At 39.1% G+C, this 21516-nt stretch overlaps 1 protein-coding gene across 4 annotated transcripts in view; it reads right to left on the bottom strand.

Annotated features, from left to right (window-relative positions):
- GLIS3 (GLIS family zinc finger 3) overlaps positions 1-21516 on the bottom strand; it is a 154836-nt gene that overhangs the window by 6809 nt on the left and 126511 nt on the right. For 2 of the 4 annotated variants that reach the window (XM_027752216.2, XM_027752212.2), the window contains exons 6-8: positions 15416-15557; positions 9157-9319; positions 3008-3189 (exon numbers count right to left, since the gene is read on the bottom strand). In XM_027752216.2, coding sequence (XP_027608017.2) covers positions 3008-3189; positions 9157-9319; positions 15416-15557 — 487 coding nt within the window. Of the gene's footprint in view, positions 1-410; positions 2509-3007; positions 3190-9156; positions 9320-15415; positions 15558-21516 lie in introns of those variants that run through there. The other 2 variants (XM_027752215.2, XM_027752213.2) reach the window with 2 other exon arrangements.

The raw sequence follows: 21516 nt of genomic DNA, 5'->3' as shown, positions 1-21516 counted from the left end.
TAGGCCCAGGAACAACAGACTCTCTGAAGATTTTTATTAGCAAACAACTTACTGCCTAAAGGCTGGTGTGCTATTCTCTTGATAAAGAATATGTTGAGGTAAGTCATACCTAAAAGCCACTATCAGAAAAACAACCCCCTAACTCTGAAAGCATTTTAAGGAATTTCCTACGACATTACTGTCATCAGAAAAAGCTCTTGTGTACAGCTGTATCCTCTAGCCAGTCTATTTAATCAATATCCATATTACCAAGTCATTCCAGATGAATTTCCTTCTGCCATAGAAAGATCAATAAGATGAAATAGCAATAAAACATTCCCTAAACCCATCAACATCAGGGGAAAAAGAAGGAAAAGGGGGGAAAAGAAAACACTTTTTAATGCATTTTTTATATAAAAGAAAAAAGAGAAGAGAGGAGAAAGGAGAGAGGAGAGAGGAGAGAGAGGAGAGAAGCTCAAAGAAAAATAAAAACTAGAAGCATGATTCCTCTTCCACAGCAGGCAAAATATGAAGACTCTTTGTGTGAGACTCTGTGCTCACTCCCAGAGAGGCTGAACACTCACGGATTTCATTGTCTTTTGCAAGAGTTGCCCTAGCAGTGAGATGATGGTTTCAATCCTTTTTTTTTTTTCTTTTAAAGTTTAACTACAGCAAAACTGAGTCAGACTGTTGGGAATTTACAAGCCATCAATCCTTAAATATTCAGTCTTGATATTTAAGAATCAACTGTAGTAAAATAACAGAAAATTAAAGAAAAAACAATAGCCATCCAAAACTTAATTTTGAAGCTACATTAGCTACATGAAGCTATTGACAGGTTTTGCCTTCTTTAAATGTTTTCAAAATAAACTTTTTTTCTCAACCAGCAATGACACAACATGCAAGTTTATTGTTGAGTCAGACTAGTTACCAGAAACAACCATTTCAATTTATACGTGAGTGGTCTGAACTAGCTGGCAAGATCCTTCAAGACACATGCTGAAGTGTCCTTTCACATTACTCTGTGCTCATTCTCTATTTATGCCTCTCACAGCATCCTGTTATCAGTGTAGAACAATCTGCCAGTAACTTTGACTACTGAAAGGTCAAATCTGGCAGAAAAAATACTGACCTTGGCGTTGGACTATTGTTGAGTCACATTCTCTCTATTTGGTCATTTCCTGCTTAAGTAAAAAATATTGTCCAGCAAAGATTTGACCCAGCAGTACATTGAACTCTAAACAGCGGAAAGCACCAGGAAGTGCACAAAGCACTTATATTGGCTAGAAAATTCCCCCAAAAATTTTTATTATGGAAAGAGAGCACAGAAAAGTAATGCAACTTTCCTAGATACATGTTCTTTTCATAATTCAGTGTCAATTACCCATCTTATAAGACAGAGAGCTATAAACAAGAATAAAAGCATATGTAGTTCTCTCCCCTCAGTTATTTAGCACTATTCTAAATGTTTTTGTCTGCATCTACAGTGCATCAAGTGGAAGGGTAGAGGTCTTAGAACTGGAGCCCAACATGAAAGCAAAATCTCCTAACTTGGTGTCAGGAGCTCTTTCCTTTATTCACACAGTGCCATACCCAAGATAATCTCCAATACAGCTCAATGTAGGATAACATGAAACCACATGCAATTCAGGCCCTAGACCCTGATCATATCTAGCCCATCATTCAAAATTATCTGCTAGAGAACTACCTGTAGTATCAGTTTTCTGTGTTTTCATGCAGCACTGGAAAAATAAAAAAAAAGGCAAACAGTTTGGCTAATAAAGTTCCAGCAGCTGAACATTTCTTCTCAGGACTGCAACTCTGGATTGTATAAGTTGGTCTCTTATTAAGCTGTTTAAAACACACACATGCCCAGGGTTATATCAATTGCGTTTCTTTGAATCAGCTACACTACAGCCAAGATCCATGATGTCAAGATACAGAGCAAAGAGTTTTTCTTCTGACATGATGGCATTATTTCCTTAGGAAAGTGAAGTATTTTTAAATATGATAAAATAGCTGTATGCTGCAAGAATTGCGTCTAAAAGCAAGAAGCTCTTGTTCTTTATCATACAAAGAGCTTTGGCCTGACAGGTGTTGAATATCTGAAAAGTCCAGGTGGAGAGCCCATCTCAAATTCACACCTGAAACTGTGGTCCATATAAGTTTGGGATAGAGTCCTTCTCCCATTGAACTAATGTGGACAAAGATTTCCTTGCAGATACGTAATGAATGACTGCCACAGTTATAATTTCCATAAGGTAGGAAGTTTCTAATGGATATCCATTCCCTCCTCAGTCATCTCTCTGTCTGGCACAACAAAGAAAGAGTATTTTCTCAAGAAAATAATTACAACTGCCATTAAGAAATATACATCATGAGTGAGTAGCCATTACTGCTACGGTATGTAAAAATGACACCTGTCTTTGGCCTGAAATACTTCAAAATAGTGTTCCTCTGCAGTATATTTTCACATGTTCACCAGGCGAACTACACAATACCAAGTAATCATCTGGTACCATCCGGCTGCTAGGAACAAAAGGAAAAGAGAGTAAGAGAGAGATATGAGTCACATATTGTACTAACAGACTGATTTCCAAATGTGAAAAGCTGTTTCCGTTCATTGAAATCTGATTTTTTGTAATTCAAAGATAACTATTACTAGTGAGCTATCTGTATAGATACACTAGTGTCACTAACTCGTATCAGCTAACAATTTTTTTAAATAAATGGCAACTTTTTTTTTAATGAATACTTTGTATGATTTTTTAATTTTTTTCCATTATTCAGCCAGCTCTGAAAATCAGTCTGAAGAGAAAGCTGTAACCCTTTACTAAGATGAATAACAATTACCCAAGGTAAGAATTTTAAGGAACTCTGAAGGCAGAGTCCTGAAGGTTACTTCCCAGAGTCTTTCAAAAGCAAAGGTGCCTTAAAAATATCAGTGCCAGTCTCTGAAGCACCTAATTTGAAGCCCTGCAACAGTGACAAACAACTAACGTCAGTGATGAAGATTCTTCCTTCTTACCCTGGATGTGGAGGGTATTTGGTTGAAAAAAAGGGCTTTCTGCTGGCTGGTATGTCTTTAGAGGCAATCCTGCAGGCTGTTGAAGCTGGGGAGGTTGTGGAGTTTGTCTCTGCAACATGGGATGTGGAACAGACATTCTCTGGTGGCTGATGTGATGAGGAGAAGGAGCTGGAGCAACAAACCTATGAGTTCAAAACCACAAAACTGTAAAATCTCCAATACATAAGAGCTAAAGATTGTTTCTACTTTATTTAGTTCACTATCATTTAGCTACTTGCATAGATACAGACTTGATTTAAGAGTGTGCAGCCCAAATAAGAGATGATATATTTTTATATCATGACATATCATTAGATTTGACAACTGTGAAATTAACATGCTAAATTGACCCTTATTATGGGAAACTCCTTTTAATCCACTCCTTCTGTGTCTAAGTCTTAATGGGAGGAGATGCCTCATGGGGGACCTAATTTCTTAGGTATTGCCAGCTGTTCATTTTAAGGCTTTATATCAATCAATTTTATCTATCTATAAGTAGCTGTCCTTCCTGAAGGACAATCTGAAGGCAATATAATGTAAATAGAGACAAGTGTTAAATTGCTTCCAGAGTCTAACCAGATCAAAATGTTGATCTGGATTCAAAGTATAAACTTGAAAGCCTCACAGACCAGAAGAACTCTTGAAAATAAACCTGGTGGTGGAGCTGCCACATAGATTCAGTGGTATGTTTTGCACAGCTCTGTCACTACTGGCACTACAAGGATACACACTACTTTTGAAGGTTTTAAACAAGAGTTTTACAGACTTTACTTTTTTCATGGGCTTTTCTTCTACATTTCCTTAAAACTGCATACCTCAAAGTACACTACAGATAGGTGCTATGATCATTTTTGTGGACAGAAAACCACCCACTAGACCAATGGGATCTGATTAGTTAATGAAAGCTCAACCTGGCCTCAGGAATGGCTCTGGGCCACTTTCTCATCCATGAGAGGAGAGATGGAAAGGCCAACAAAAAAGAGCCAGGATATTTCTGCAAGAGGGTGAGTAGAAACTGATGCAGTATTCCTGTCACAGATCAGCCTCTCCATTGCTAAAAGCAAGCTGCAAGTCTGCTGAGAGAGTATCCATCTATCCTTTCCTGTGAGCTCAGTAGCTGCTGCTAGAAGGGATTAGAGCTTGCAGTTAACACAGTCTACCAGTATCCTAAAATGTGGATCTGGTCCTTGCTGTCCTGAGACTAAACCTCAACACACAATATGACTTTAAGCTAGCAAAAAAAGTATGATTTTCCTGAAGAAATGTAAAGAAGCTTTTATTACATCCTGAATACAAGAGAAGGTGCAACTGCAGTAGTGGCACTACAAACCACCTCTGGACAGGATCATTGTATAGGTTATAACTGCATTTAAATCCAAGTCACCTGAGATCTTTTACGCTGCAGCTCAGAATCTGCATCTGCCACACACATTATCTGCTTCATTTCAACTTCATTTGAAAGCTATTTACTTGTAGTCCATAATCTGTATCTGGAGTGTACCAAGCATCAAGATGAACTGTGGATGATTTTCTACCTACTCAGTTTTCTTTGGGAATCACATTTTTATGCATATTAGATGGCGTTTGAATGGTCTTGGTGCTGAGGTGATATTAACTTCATAAACACATCTTCAGATATGCTATACAGATGGAGGAGATAAAGATGTCACTACTGAATTCGAGTCTTTGATGTGTCAAGTATTCAATTGTTCCAGATAACTGATGCAGAGTAGACTTAAAGACATACTAAGGAGGAAGGGAACAAAGCATGCATGTGTTTCATCACCATACTAGAGAATAACTTTTTAAAAAAGAGAAATCAGTAGTGATATTGTGATAATAAGATCAGAGACTTAAAAAGCGCTGCAACTACCTGGTAATGACTGTAGTTAGTCTCTTGTATAGCACTCACAGAGAAAGACTGTTAGCTGCTGCTAGAAATGAAAAGCAATGCACAGACAGTCTTTAATACTACTAATTATTTTAAAAATCATGGTATATAATCCTCTGTGTTTTCAAAATTAATTTGTGAAAATTAATATCTGAAAAATGGTTTTAACCAGCACCCACCAACAGGGAAAAAATCCTTTTCAAAACTCAAAGGGAAAAGCACAGTTTAAGAGATTTCACACTTGATTTAACATTCAAAAAATCCCTCCCAATAATAATGAACTATATTGTATAGTCAGACAGGGCTCCATTTTAATAGACATTAGTGGTCTCTATAATGATCTATATATCATTTCATGAATCCCAGGCTTACTCATATGCATGTCCATAGTTATCTACCTTTTCTTTCCTTCTGCTTAACAAAAGAAAAACTTGTATTTGTCTCAGTTCAGTATGTTACTGGGGGAACTGCAAATTTAATTCTGTTCCTGAGACAATCAGGACCAGCTTGTAACCACTTGGAAATTACTACCAAGAACTGTGGCCAAGCCTAGGAGTCGATGCACTCAGGAACCAGCCATATTTGCAGAAAGTTGCCCTTCCCCGTGCTTGATGGGTACGAAATCAGAGCAGGAATATTTCTGGAGCCATTAAGAAGCCTCTTCCTTTCCAATAGTAGCTGGGAAAAGGTGTCCTCCTGAGGAATGACTAGATTTAGTAGTAAGCAAGACAGATGACAAAGTTACCAAAGCTTACCTCTTTTGATGAGATTAGTTAAAACAACACATACAAAAGTGATTTTTTAATGACCAGTACTCATTGTGGGTACCCGAAAAAAAAAAAGATTTTACTACATCATTTTTTTTTACTGGATCTGGCCCAATGATATCTCTACTCTTTAGCATTAGTCACTTATATGTGCCATTTGCTCACTAACAAAAAAAATTTGCTTGTCTTAGCAGACAATCCTCTGAGGTGTCCCATGCCTGGAAAGAAGCTACTGTACCTATTTCAAAACCATATTGTTAAGGTCCTTACCCAAACACTTTCTTTGAAGCAGCCCCTTGTATGCCACATACAAAGGACTTTTTAATATCTGAAGGTTGGATGCCTCAGCTCCTTGGTTAGAACTACTCAGAGGCTTTTGCTTCTGGAAGTCTGGCTTGGAGCTAGTTGCAGAACTTATTATAGCATTACAGTGCTGCTAAACTGAACAGTTCAGCCCTAAGATCTCCTTTTCAGCCTTACACAGTCTCTAGAAATTCCTGTGAAGCCAGGATGCATCACACTTTAGGGACACACTGCTAGCCCTGGTAAAAATAATATGGAACACCAAGTCCCTGAAAAATTTTGTTCTGGTCTCACATCAGTAAACAGGTTACTTCTTGCTCAAAAGAAAGATGCGTATATTGGACAATTCAATAAATAATAGAAAAATAATGTAAAAATAATAATTTCAAGCATTTAGCACCATCAACTTTGGGTCACTGAGATGCACATGTTAACTATGCCATATAAACCCATAATTTTTTATTTGAGTTTTAATGAGATTTCAGCTTTCTTGTATGCTTATGTCTTCTTATATTACAAAAATGAATGAAAAGGAAGTCAAGTACATGTTCTCTTCTTCTTAATTTGATAAATGAAGTTACTTCTTGGATCCAAACTCTTTGACTTGCATTCTGTGTACACAGAGTTTCGTACACAGAATGAATGCAGTGTAAGATGTGTCCCATATTTCATTCACTTTCTCACATTAATAAGGCTTAATCAAGTCCACACTCCCACCTAGGAGAGAAAGACACAAATGAAACCCTCCAATTATTTCTCTATCCCATGGTACCCAGGGAGGTAGGGAAAGTGTGTATCTCCTTCCGCTTCTGTCCAAAAAGTGGCACATGACTGACCCCCAGGGTCATCAAAGCACCAGGCCAGTTTGGGTTGGCTTCAGTCCAACAAATACAGCCTTCTGCCAGGGCAAGTGCTGGTCAGCCAGTCCTAGCTCTGGAATGACCCCAGGCATGCCACAGTGTCAGGAACCACACAGTGGAATAGTTTGAAGCTGGAAGCACAGAAGAATAGTTTGGGTTGGAAGGGACCTTCAAAGGTCATCTAGTCCAACTCCAAGTAGCATGCGGGGGAACAAATCCCTTACTTGCCCCCCTAAATCCTGCAGTCCTCTCAACAAAGAAATGGGGATAAACAGACTGATTTACACCTTTCAAAGACACTATCTCCGGCACTTTCTATATGGAAGGTTTGTTCAGTTCACATTTTCACAGCTGTTGTTACACTCATGAAGCAGTGTAAATGACAACCTACTCGCAGGGCCCCTAGGAGAGTCTACTGTATTAGATTCCAGATGCAGCTTCTGAATTTGTATTTCTTTTAAGCACTGCCCTTAATTTGTACTATATATTCTAAAACCAAACTAACACTGCTGTAATACTTTTTTCTTTTATCAATTTAAATTGCCAATTGTCACACTACCTCAATGAAGACATTGGCACCTTTTTTCTTAATCCAAAGTAACTTCACATATGGGAGTTAGCATTTTTAGAGAAACTGTATACAGTTAGCACATGAGACAGGAGTGTATCGTGCTAGCTTTTAATTGTTCTGTAGAGTACTGCATTATCTTGAGGTCTGTAATGCATTCAATGAATTGAATCAATGAAGTCACATTCTAAATGTGTCTGCTACGGTTCTACACCAGTAGAACCTCGGAAATGGGCTAATGACGAGATCACTGTCTTTCATAATGACATTTATACCTGTAATAGTAAAACACTGATCTGTCCCTGCCTGTCACCTTGTGCTCTAGCAGTTTTTGGGTACAGATGTTGGACAGGTCATGCACTGGAGAGGAAACTATACTGGGAAAGCAAAGCCTCTGTGTCAGGAAACAGAGCATGGGCAGCCTCAGAGGGTCTGCACAGAGGTTAAGAGCCAGGGCAAGGGAATAAGACCAGGACCATGTGGCCAGGAGTGGAGAAGAAGGACTGAACTAGTAGCTGAACTCCAGTGATCACGAGGCAGCAAGTTTTATGTCTGACTGATGTAGAAAAAGCTCAACAACTTCCAGCCACTCTCAAACTGGCTGAATTCATGTGAAGTCTGAAAGAGAAAAGTACTTTCACCTGCTGTCAATTCCCTGAGCCATCATGTTCTTCTACCTTCCTGACACAGGGCAGAGTGAGTACTGCTTTCATCCAAAAAACTTATGCTCATTTACTGGTAACTGAAATCTAGTGAATGTTCTTTTCAGGTTTATAATTAGAGACTGTACTCTTCAAATTACTGGCATTTCTGTCACTCAAGGAAATTAAAGACTTTGAAATACAGTAATGAAATACAGCAATTTATCATTTAGAGAACTGAAAAATAAGGATATTTACAAAATAATGTTTAAGTATCCATAAACATATAGTAAGAACTCAGTATTAATGTGTGATGGTGTTATTTTCCTGACTTTTCCACTGAAAACTTATTTGCTTAGGCCTCTTCAATCTTGTGATCTGCTAGACTTGTGGTTCAATGAACTACAGATTTCCACATCCGTAATGCCATACACTACCTAGATAATTGGCAAGATTGCTGAAAATAATTTAGGGGATGTCTAAACATGAAATCAAAACACTTCCAAGCAATCTGCTTTTATACCACTGCAATATCTAAAATCATGGAAACAGCAATACCTGAGCAGCATATAATAAAATATACATAACTAGAATAAAATAAATCCTGGCTATAAATCAAACTCTTAGAGTAGTGAAATAAAAATTTGTTCATTAGCTATTTGTCTTAATAAAATACCAATTAAAAAAAAAAAGCCAAATTCCTGAAGGAATACTTATATTGAGAGAATATTGACAAAATATGACTTTCCTCCCACAGGTAAACAGAAACATGAGGTCTCCATTCTGTAAGGTATGGTTGGGGTCCTCTGAGATTCAGTGTCCCAGTCAGTATCACTTTCCTTGCTTGGGCCACCTGTGGCGATCCAGAGGGGACTGGAGGAAGTCTCCGAAATGGAGATGGATGGAAAGCCTCCCTGCCCAGGCTAGAATAACATTGTCCCTTTTACCTCTCCTTCCTTGATAAACCCACACCCACAGCAATTGTTAGGTGGGGGCTGCCACCAGTTTCCACCCCTCCTGGAAGCTCTGAAGGCAGTCCTGCCTCAGGTTCAGTATTAGAAAAACTGGGACTGGTCTTACCTCTCTGAGACCGCAGCTGAGAGAAGAGGTATCTGGGGGGGAGGATGGAGAGGACTACCCTGTGCATTATGTCCTGGGGAGTGGTGGCTGCTGGGGTGGGACAAGGACACTGCCCCAGTTGCAGTAGCACTTTGACTGGTCTGTGTGCTGGAGATCAGGGCTGCTGAAAGTAAAAGGAGAGAAATAACCCTCATCATGCAGGCAATAATACTGATAACTGAGCAAACACCAACAGGTAAGAGCTCCTCTAAAGCTGCAGTGACAATTCTTAGCAACTAACTGTTTTTTCTCAAGTGCTGTTTTCTGTTCAAAGGGAAGAAGAAAAACCCACATGAAAATAATATTCTTTGCTGCTTCCAAATGACACTTTCATACACCCAGGCATGACATAATTGTGTTCCCAGTCTTGGAATTTTTGTCTAACTAAGGCTGCAAGTCTTCTATACATTCCTGTTGCAGAAGAGGTGTCAAATACTTCCTAAAATATGTATTTTTAGAGCTGGTAAGCAGAAAGCACAGTTTCTGAAAATGTGAAATACTTTCTACATTCTCCTCTCCGCTGTAAAACTCCTAAATTTCTTGAAGAGTAATATCCCTATTATCGCCCCAGACTCCTCAGTATTACATACAAAAATTTTAAACCATCATTAACAGTTTAATAATTTTCTATAAGGTTTTCTTGTACGCTTTATAATAAAGAAAGTTTCTAGATGACTAAACAAAAAGCAATACAGGACTTTGTTCAAATGTCCTAGGTAGCTGATCCCTCATTCTTTAACCTTGTTTTCAGAAGTCGTTTAAATCAGAAAAATTTAAATCTCTGTATATCTGAAAACCCAGTTACCCAACTATTTTTACTGACATCTGTGTCAGGTAGCTTATGCTGAATGGCAGCCAAATACATGATCTTGAATATTTTATGAACCCAGAGAATGAATTAGATATGCTGTCTACAAGATAAAAATGATCTCTCACTGTTTGGCTGTCGTATCTTCCAGTCTCTTGCAAAAAAAGTATTGTTTAGGCTTCGTTTACAGAATAAAATTCTACTATAAAAATTACATTATGTTAGTGAATATATTGGAGCTAATGATTCAAATTTTTTGACAAAATCCTAGAATTTAAACCAGTTCCCCAGAGGGTGCTGTCACTGGTAAAACATCTTTCTAGGCTAAAATATCTGCATACATGCTGCAATCCTAGCAGAAGAAACACTACTTTAGGAGTAGCCCCACCACACACCAGTCTTCAAGAAAATTATTTTGTAGGTCACAATTTTGAATTTTGCTACATAAGATCGAAAGGGCAAAAAGTTCACCTCATCGTCCAAGTCCTCAGCCTATTTCTGGAAAGACTCTATTAGTCCTTACAAGCCTGCCTTTGTGACACACTGGTTATTCGCCAGGCTAAGGCAGAGTTAAGGAAAGGCTCAGGAGCCTATGCTGTAGCCTTACTAATGAGCAGTCCCAGACACATTTCAGCTGGTAGAAATGACAGATGGTGTAAGATGACACACAGGAAACCACTTTGTGAGTAAAAACATCTGCAGAGGTAATGCCAAAGTTTAGGTCATGAGAAGTTTTCATGAGCCACATTTGCATGCAAAACTGGTGGACTGGAGGCTGACCTTGGCACTAGCCTCTACTGTTTGCTACCTTGTATACGGACCAGACCGTCCTAATCACAACTTAAGTGACAACAGACATCTGACAGTAGAACCTTAACTGAGGTACAGAGGATGCAGATACCACAGGAGATGAGACACGACCTCAGACAACAGAGTAACTCACAAAGATCGAGCTGAGGAAGAACCTCCCCACTAAGACAGGAGAATGTGTTTTTGCCACTTTTGCTCATGCACCCCCCCAAAAGCCACTTTCTTCATGCCCGTCTCTCACAGGAATATCAAGACAAATGCAGGGGAAAAAACAGAGGAATGAACTTTCAAATTTCTTATTTTATGTTTACATGCAGCACAGAAGAAAATACTGAAAAACCAAATATGCATTCTGACAGAGTAAGCAGAGAGAATATTTAACGTATCAGTACACCACAAAGGAAGATCCTTGACTGTCAAAATAAAAACAGAGACTACTTAAATTATTCCTTGCAAAAATAGGGTAACTTGCGTTTTACCATGAGAAAAACTTATTAAACTCTGTAAGAATATACAATGACTTAGTTTCACAGTACTGTAATTATATCTTTAGATCACATTCCGGCCTTTTAGGCATTTTCTTCTCTTTCAGTGGATTGCAGTTTCTAAAGTTTTGCCTCATCATGATGAAAGGAACTATAAATGGTGCAAAAGGCTGTGTTGCTTACACATTAATCCATCAGTAAATGTTCTCTTCTTTACAATGTGAATCCAAACATTGCATGGATTTTTGGAGAACCTCTAAGATGTCTCAAAATGGAAATTATAAACTCAGAAGTAAAACTAGTGAATAGAACAACAAGTCTGAGGGGAAATAAGCTATCCTCCTTAAACTCAGATAGATAATAATATTAACACTATTCAACTCCTTGTAATGGGTGTATGGTCCTATCTGGGACTACAGCACATTCACCAGGAGTTCTAGATACTTATACAATACTTAAATTCACCCCAAAGGGTGACAGCAGAGATCCTCTTTGTTGTTGGTAACCCTACATCACTGCCTCTTTTGCATCCATTCCCTATGCATCAAACACAATTTCGTTTTTCATGGCTAGGACCATTCACGTGTCTGTTCTTCCTTTTAATTCCTTTTGATTTTTCTTACGGTAATGAGCTGTAGCTACTTTCCAAGGCTGTCAGCCTCACCAAACAGACTGCCTTTTTTCTCAGACATCTCTTAGGGAGCTCATCCACTGGGACAATTGTTTTAATAAAATTCTTTTATTTTTCCTGTACATGTCCTCTATCCTTTACCTGCCTGTTGTACCTACCTACTTTCCTAACATTATCTTAGATACATACTCCATAGGGATCAGATGTTTTCTTATTATGTGCACAGAGCACCTAGCTTAGTACTATTACAGTGGGGGAAAAAAAAACACAAAGAAAAGTATTATTTAAGCAAAGCACAACTTACATCATAGGCCTAAAAGTAGTTAGGTCAAAGTTTCACAATACAGCATAAGACATTATTTAAAAAACAGAATTCAAGTAAGTTCTGTAACTTTACAGATGCAGCTTTTAAATTCCAACTTGCAAAGAAAGTCATGCACTTGCCAAGCTTAAATAATATCATTTGCTTGCTCTTGAGCAGAGCGGAGTATGACATTCAGTAACTATTCATATATGAATTAGACATTCTGGTTTATGCTTAAACATGAAATGGTCAAGTTTTAAACAAACAGCACAGTAAAAATATTTTTTCTATTGCATTACTTATGATTCTTTTAGCTTTACGGATTTTAGATTGCTCTATAAACAGTAAGTTCATATGATTACACAGTAGAAAAAGCTATCATCCATATGTTCTTATTATGAATTAATTGCTCACATCTTCATTCTGTGAACTGAATAAGCCCAGAAGCCTATGTAAAAACCCAGATGCTATCACTTTATTTAGCCTTACAAGAATCTATATGCTTGCTTTAGATCTTTAAATACAATCTTGTGTTAGTTTTAAGCAAAGGATCTGTCATGCTATATCACTGTATTAGTAAGATTATACCTTAGTAAGTTCAGATTTCTTTTATTAAGACTACAAGATAAGAAAAAATATTTATGGAGAGTTAACTCTAAGTAATAGATACATAATAAAAAATATTATTGTTGTATTTCATTTAAATGTAGCTGTGTTTGTAGATTCTGTACTTCAAGAGTACTGAAACTGTACAGTTGTCACTGCAGGCATTGTACTATGTAATTACATTGTACTAACTAATTACATATTACTATGTAATAGTTTGCTTTCAAACATTTATTCTGTAGACTTCTTCAGAAAGGAAAAGAAACCTCATACCTTTGCCTTAAATGTGCATCAATGATAAGCAAAGTCACCTTCAAGTCAGAAAAGTTTGATTTGACATCACTGGAAGAATGGAAATCTGTTCCTGTTTCCACTTGAAAAGTAGCACAGACACATTTCAGATAATATGCTGTCTCAAACACTATCCAGTAAAATTTACATATCTTATTTTTCAGAAGTCTGAAAGTTTTTTGTTATATTTTGTTATATACCAAAAAAAATTGTTTTCAGAGAATTTTGAAGGATAGCTTCTGTAAGTGGGGAAACTTAAGCTTTTCTGTATTTTACTTTCCTCTCTTTGGGTCATGAATAATTTTCATGTTGTCATTTCAATTAAATAATTCCCTGCCTGGTGGAATTATCTCATTTATTCACAGAGTATATTATTATGTAGCAACCCTGATGAGTAGCTAATGAAACAACTCATTTCAACTGGATTGGGTGGTTTTCAAAATGGAGTGACATGTATTCACCTATACCTGACATTATACCTACCCTCAGTTAACTGATGTGAAACAACGCAAGTGAATAAAACTACAAGAAATTTCCAAGTTATAGATAGCTGTGAACACAAGTAAGGGAAAGCAGATTATTACTTACACAGAAATTCATGTTGATAAGAATACGTTGATTAATACTATAAAAATTGCCACACAATAGGAAGCAGTGCCAAGTAAGAAACGAGCAAAATAAATTATTATATCAAACAATGTCCATAGTTAGTAGTGCTGTAAACACCAAGTACATAAGACAAGGCAGGAATGAGACTACAAAATGTAATGCCACAGTCTCAGAAGCTGTCTGTGGGACATCACGACTGCAGACAACTGCCAGCTAAGGGCTGGCTGGAGGCAGCAGCTTAATTCAGCTTGTAACGAGCAGCATTTTGTTCAAGCCACTGTCAGCCTAGATTTGGATTGACCAAGCTGCTGGAGTTTGACATTTAATCAGAGTCTGGAAGCTAGACTGGTAAAAGAAATGAGTGCTCAACAGGTTGCTGTGGAAATCTGTGAGAATGCCCTCAGTTTCCAAAAATCTGGTCTCGGCTCATATGACACAATGTCCCATCCCACCTTCTATTCTGTCTAGGGACTTGAAAGGAAAAGCTGAGTCTTTATCATCTCTCAGTTTTGCACATTACCCTGGGCAATGCCATTAAACAATTTTCTTAAATCTCAACATTCCTTACTACCCAACTCCCTCTCAACATACAACATGAAATAAGCAACTATAACCAACAACATGTTCCCAGAAATTTCCTGACCAAAATCGCATCTCTAAAATCTGAAATTTCTTTACACTTTCAAGTAACAGATGCCACACTCACCTCCTACTCAGAATAAGGCATTTAAAAGTTAACAATGTACAAGTAATACAGTCACAGCTTTAAATTTCCTAATTTTTGTCATATAAACCTGCATCATCACCAGCCAGTGTGTAACTCACAACAGCCTTGACAAAAACATATAATAGAATTGATAGCTTTACAAGGCTCTCAATAAAATAAAACTACTTATTGAAGTGGCCACTTCATATCATGGAATTTTCATCACTGCACATAACATTAATGCAGCCAATTCATTCACTTCCTACATCTGGTTCTCACTTTCAAGTTGGACTGATATAAGATGTAATGCATTCTGTCTGAAAGTTAAAAACAGATGCCTTCACGACTACTAAAATACTCCATTAAAAATGTTAACACCCTGTCCATGCTGTCTTGAGCTTTGAGATGTATTATTACTCATAGCTTACCAACTGTTTCAAATTTAGTTGAAATGTGAACAACAACTGTACATTCAGGTAGGTGTGACAAAGTTAGTTATTTTAATATGAAAATCTCAGATATTTAACTGAAACAATAAAATAGGATTACATTTATAGTATAAATGTGTTTATTGGCATATTTATAGCTCATAACACAGCATTTAAGTTCATTAATGTAGATCAACTGGAAAACTGATATGTGATCCATGAATAAGGAAGAGGGAAAATATTGTAATTTTAAATGAAGCTTAACATGTTCTTGATGTCTACAAGAATGAGAGCAGTAAATTGGTAGCAGAAGTCAAATATTGCTCTGCATTGCAGTAGGTCTTTTCATGGATATGATTTGGCCTGCCTCCCTCCAAAAATCATATAAAAATATGTTCAAAATCTACATTTTTATATTACTTTGCAGATTCTATTCTTCTTATGAGATAGATATGGATTTCAGAGCACATCTACTCAGCAAAATCATCCTTAATCTTAAGTGAGCAATTATATAGTAGCTTTTCATATGTCTTTTTCTATACCTGGGTAAATATTATGAACAGGCCCTGTGGAGTATCCCATGGAATTATCTGCAGTGTCATGTGGTGATAGGGCTGGCTGGAGGGTCTGGATTGCAAGGCAGTCATTCAGGATGTCCTGGCCAAGCTCTGAGCTTGATTGCAACTGAAACATAAGAGATAAAAAAAATAGAAATTATAACATGGGCAAAAACCAGGAAATAATCATAAAAATCCTCAAGACAGTGAAAAATTATAATGAAGAAATGTTGAGAGATTAGAGAAAGAACCACAATCAGAAATCTTCTCTTTTAAATCCTGATTAACATCATCCTTTATTATAGCAGGCATTTTTTGAATCTGAGAAAGAAAATACTTCCAGATGCTTAACAAAACTGTACTCGGGACAAGGGCTATTTGTACAGTTAGGAACTGGGACAAATGGACTTCAGAGCATTCTCTCGTCATGCACTGCAAAAGAGAAGAGTGTCCTGGTTAATCAGTAAAGGAGATTTATCACGTGTCTGACATTGCTCGTATCAGCGGAGGGTATTACAATAAATAAAAATATTTACATGCTCATTTAATGCCCTGGCTCACTGCAGGACCAGAAAAGCAAAGGTGCTCATGGCACTGGAAACAAGGGACTGGGAAATGAGCAGCCAGGAGAGCTAACATTCAAGACAGTCAGGATGGAAGTGGGACCACTTTATATGGACCAAAGTTTTCTGAGACACCATTGTTAAACTGACTAGGACTATATTTGTTTTACATTACAGCTGAACTGATCTGACCATGAGTGCTGTGTCACTGCCACTAATCCCAGCTGCATGCATGGCCACTTGCCTGGTACCTGTTCCATCAACAGCAAGTCTGTTTATCTGGCTGATCCAGCAGAAAATTCACTCTGAAAACAATTAATAAACAAGTTCATAAGAAGAATTTTCCTTTGCATGAAACTGGATGAACAGTCTCACTCCAAGGCTGCAATAAAATACAGTAAAAAAAAATAATTCACCAAACTAAAATAAGAAAAGGGAGGAAGCCTGCTGCAGCACCCTAACTCAAGGTTGTCTTAGCTGTAATGCCAAACTGTATGTTGAGGTTTATGGCAGATGGATGCTGCTCCAGGCTGCTGGCACTGATGCAGGTCCCAGCTTCATTCCTGATGTTACTGTTTTATATAACAAAAATTTGCCTGTTCATTACAGCCATCATGGTTCATAGACTGGTGTATTCACTTAAAAGCATCAATAAAGGAGGGCATGAGCTTATATGCATGTTGGACACTGCAGTGGCTGAGATGCCCATAAATATCCTGTCCTGTCCCCCATGCTGGTGCAGAGAAAGTTCATGCAGCATGACAGACAGAAACCTGACATGGTGCAGTAAGATTTGCTGCACTTGTGTATCAGAGTCCCAAGAACCAAATGTCACAGATGCAATTGAGGTTTCTCCTCTCTTATTTGTTGCCATGAGAGATGAGCAGGTAACAGTAACTAGAACATAACCTAGAACCTCTAAAAAACTCGTAGGGGGAGCAAGAGGAACAAGAAGAGAAATTTCTGTCCATCCTATACTCAGAAATTAATCACAGAATGGTTTGAGTTGGAGGGCACCTTAAAGATCATCTCATTCCACCCTCTCTGCCACAGGTAGGGACACCTTCCACTAGACCAGGTTGCTTGGAGTCCCATCCAACCTGGCCTTGAACACTTCCAGGGATGGGACAAATTAAGACATGGGATTATTCTGAATCCAACTGTAAAAAGACCCATTACTGTGCCACAAGATGCTGATAAACATTGAAATTACTTTTGATAATATGCACTAGTATAAAACTGTTGCAACAGAGCAGAGAGTTGGTCTTACCCATCATAAGCACCTGACACAAGGTAACTGTAGGTAAGAGATATTACACGGCCTGTGATACCTATGCACAGACTATGCATGTTGTAGATTATTCCTTCTCCTAAAAATTTAGTGAGTCATTATTAAGTCCCAAGGTACAGTACCTTTGTGAGGTATATCTGTATTCTAGAATTGTATTGAGCAGAGCAGGGCAGGGAAGAGGGAGAAAAGGAGAAATACCCTGAAAAAAGCTTTTTCTTTATTATCCATATTTACAAACTGCTATAAGTACAAATGGTTCTTCCGGTGCAGCACGTATCATTGTCTGGTATCACACACTAATTATGCTGGGTTTGCTGCTATCACTAGTTACATGGCTTTTTCATAAAATTAAGTGGTTATGAAATTAAATGTCAAATACCTCCTCATTCAAATTCTTATCAGTTACATTATTAATAAACATTATGTGACTTCAAATGTCTACAGAATTTAATATGAAAATAATGATGAAAAAATTTGACTTCTATAGAAATCACATAGAATACAAATTCACAGAAGTTGCCTGCATAGTTGTTTATTTGTGCACATTTTTGGCAGGAAACAGATCGATTTTCTGTATCAGACAGCACTCATATGGATAAAACAGTGCGTAAAACAGGGAGAGCTAACTATTTACATATTAGTTACAAGAATTAAGTAATTCTTGTAAAATAAAATAGGCAAACACCTATTTTACAAATTTTTCTATTTTGCACTGTTCGGGAGTCTTGTTTTGCATTCACAAATCCTTTGATATTTAGAACAAATCTATCACGAGAATCTGACAGATTTTCTGGCTTGACAAATTTTCTGGCTTGACCAATAGTGAATGCTTATAAAGACAAAGAAATGCCAGGATTATCAACAGAAAAACAAAAACAAAGAAAGAAACACTATGAGACAGCTGTGACCTGATTTCTGAAGACAGTTCTTATTTCATGTATTGGCTATTGTTGATTGATATTTACAACCATAAGGGCTAGAAATACGTATTTTATAATCTTACATACACACACAGAATATAAGTGTATGTATTACAATATCTAAGGTTATGCTATTTTCTATGGCACCATGCCTGCCAGTCAGATGGGCTTCATCTGTCTTGCAAGGGCAGAAGGACTCTAGCCTGTAAGCTGTCGGGGCTGACCAGGAGGGCTCTAAACTAGGTTTGAAGGGGGAAGGAGTTGAAACTAGTCTCTCCAGAGATGAGCCTGAGGGTGGAAAGCCAGAGTTAGAAGTGAAATGAGCAGCACAGCTGAAGTGCATGTACACCAATGCACGCAGCATGGGTAACAAACAAGAGGAGCTGGAAGCCATCGTGCAGCAGGAAAGCTACGATGTAGTTCCCCATCATGGAAACGTGGTGGGATGACTCGCATGACTGGAGTGCTGCCATGGGTGGCTACAAGCTCTTCAGAAGGGACAGGCAAGGTGCAAGAGGTGGAGGGGTGGCTCTATGTGTTAGAGCTGCTGGAAGGCAGGAGGGCTCTTCAGAGGGACCTGGACAAGCTGGAGAGATGATCTGATTCCAACGGGATGAGGTTCAACAAGGCCAAGTGCCGGGTCCTGCCCTTTGGCCACAACAACCCCCTGCAGCGCTACAGGCTGGGGACAGAGTGGCTGGAGAGCAGCCAGGCAGAAAGGGACCTGGGAGTTTGGATTGACAGGAAGCTGAACATGAGCCAGCAGTGTGCCCAGGTGGCCAAGAAGGCCAATGGCATCCTGGCCTGGATCAGGAACAGTGTGGCCAACAGGATCAGGGAATTGATTCTTGCCCTGGACTCAGTGCTGGTGAGGCCACACCTGAAGTACTGTGTCCAGTTCTGGGCCCCTCAGTTCAGCAAGGAAATTGAGGTGCTGGAGCAGGTCCAGAGAAGAGCAACAAGGCTGGTGAAGGGACTGGAGCACAAGTCCTATGAGGAGAGGCTGAGGGAGCTGGGGTTGTTCAGCCTGGAGAAGAGGAGGCTCAGGGGAGACCTCATCACTCTTTACAACTCCCTGAAAGGAGGCTGTAGCCAGGTGGGGGTTGGTCTCTTCTCTCAGGCAACCAGCAGTAGGACAAGAGGGCATGGTCTTAAGCTCTGCCAGGGGAAGTTTAGGTTGGATTTTAGGAAGAAATGTTTTACAGAGATAGTAATCAGACATTGGAATGGGCTGCCCCAGGGAGGTGGTGGATTCACTGTCCCTGGAGGGTTTTAAGACGAGACAGGGGTCTGTGTTGGGTCCAGTCCTGTTTAATATCTTTATTGATGATTTAGATGAGGGGATTGAATCCATCATCAGCAAATTTGCTGATGACACCAAACTGGGAGGGAGTGTCGACCTGCTGGAAGGCAGGAGGGCTCTGCAGAGGGATCTGGATAGACTTGAGAGATGGGCTGATTCCAATGGGATGAAGTTCAATAAAGCCAAGTGCCGGGTCCTGCACTTTGGCCACAACAACCCCAGGCAGAGCTACAGGCTGGGCACAGAGTGGCTGGAAAGCAGCCAGGCAGAAAGGGACCTGGGGGTACTAATTGACAGGAAGCTCAACATGAGCCAACAGTGTGCCCAGGTGGCCAAGAAGGCCAATGGGATCTTGTCCTGTATCAAAAATAGCGTGGCCAGCAGGAGCAGGGAAGTGATCCTTCCCCGTACTCTGCGTTGGTGAGGCCACACCTTGAGTATTGTGTTCAGTTCTGGGCCCCTCAGTTCAGAAAGGATATTGAGGTGCTGGAGCGGGTCCAGAGAAGAGCAACAAGGCTGGTGAAGGGACTGGAGCATAAGTCCTATGGGGAGAGGCTGAGGGAGCTGGGGTTGTTTAGCCTGGAGAAGAGGAGGCTCAGAGGTGACCTCATCACCGTCTAAAACTACCTGAAGGGAAGTTCTAGCCAGGTGGGGGTTGGTCTCTTCTCTCAGGCACTCAGCAATAGGACAAGGGGGCACGGGCTTAAGCTCCGCCAGGGGAAATTTAAGTTGGATATCAGGAGAAAATTCTTTACAGAGAGAGTAATCAGGCATTGGAATGGGCTGCCCAGAGAGGTGGTGGATTCACCATCCCTGGAGATTTTTAAACGCAGATTGGACGTGGCACTGAGTGCCATGATCTAGTAAATGGACTGGATTTGGACCAAGGGTTGGACTCGATGATCTCGGAGGTCTTTTCCAACCCAATCGATTCTATGATTCTATGATTCTATGGATGTGGATGTTACACTAGTAACCACGGAGGTTGGATCAAGGGTTGGACTTGATGATCTCGCAGGTCTTTTCCAACTCGGTTCATTCTATGATTCAATGATTCTATATGTATATAACATGTAACTTTAGAATGACAAGATATGTCTTTAACTTACATATGATGAAATCTCCTGAGCAACAGGTGGGTATTACATTGACTTGTGCAACTGCAGATGCCAATTCAAATTGCCACTAAAAATACTACCATGGACCTTCTATAAGCCCTATCCAGGTAAGAGATGCTGGGAATAACTTTACTGTCCCCTACTGCAGGGTATGCATATGAGTAGCTCTAAGAGTAATTACTGTCATACCACTGGAAAAAGCAGAAAGCAAGAGAAGAGCCATTCTCTACTGCTTAGCAGGGCAGGACCAGAAACGGGTAAGCTTCCTTTAGCAGAACCAGCCACTAAATTACAGCTGCTTCCCAAACTAGGCACAACTTCTGGAAAACTCCATTTCCCACCACTACTGTTTTGTCTTGATAGAGACAGTAACCATGCTTTGGTTGCTGCGTCCTGTTTCCTCTGCCATTTAAAGCTCATCCTCTGCCCAATGGTCTTCCAGATTTTTCCTCTGTACTCTTAACAGGGGTGACATAAGCTGTGGCCTTTTTGGAACAAAACAGATGGCAAAACACAGACTCTGGTTCAAATGGATCTGATCAAGGCATTTATTTTTCCTGTAAAGACATTCAGGGTAAAAAAACGCTCTATCTCAGTCAAATATCTTTTCATATTTCACAAAAGAGTTTTAACTGAAGCCAATGTTTTGCATTTTGACAAATGCAGGGAAATCATTGCCATGTGAAGAAACACTGAATAGACAATGAAGAGATAGATGATTTTACAAATAAGCAAAACCCACCAACCATTCACTGCAATCACAGAATTTTATGTTCCATTAAAAAAGTTATGAAGGAGAAACAATAATTGACTCTAACTGATGCAGTCTGTTTCTTGCTTTAACACCAATGCATTTCTTTTCCAAACTAGACTGCAGACTTATCATCCAGC

The sequence above is a fragment of the Pipra filicauda genome, unplaced genomic scaffold (assembly GCF_003945595.2).
Source record: "Pipra filicauda isolate LSUMZ 115617 unplaced genomic scaffold, ASM394559v2 scaffold35_size7292922_pilon, whole genome shotgun sequence".
Taxonomy (NCBI): domain Eukaryota; kingdom Metazoa; phylum Chordata; class Aves; order Passeriformes; family Pipridae; genus Pipra; species Pipra filicauda.
This window is presented reverse-complemented; position numbering and strand designations above follow the sequence as displayed.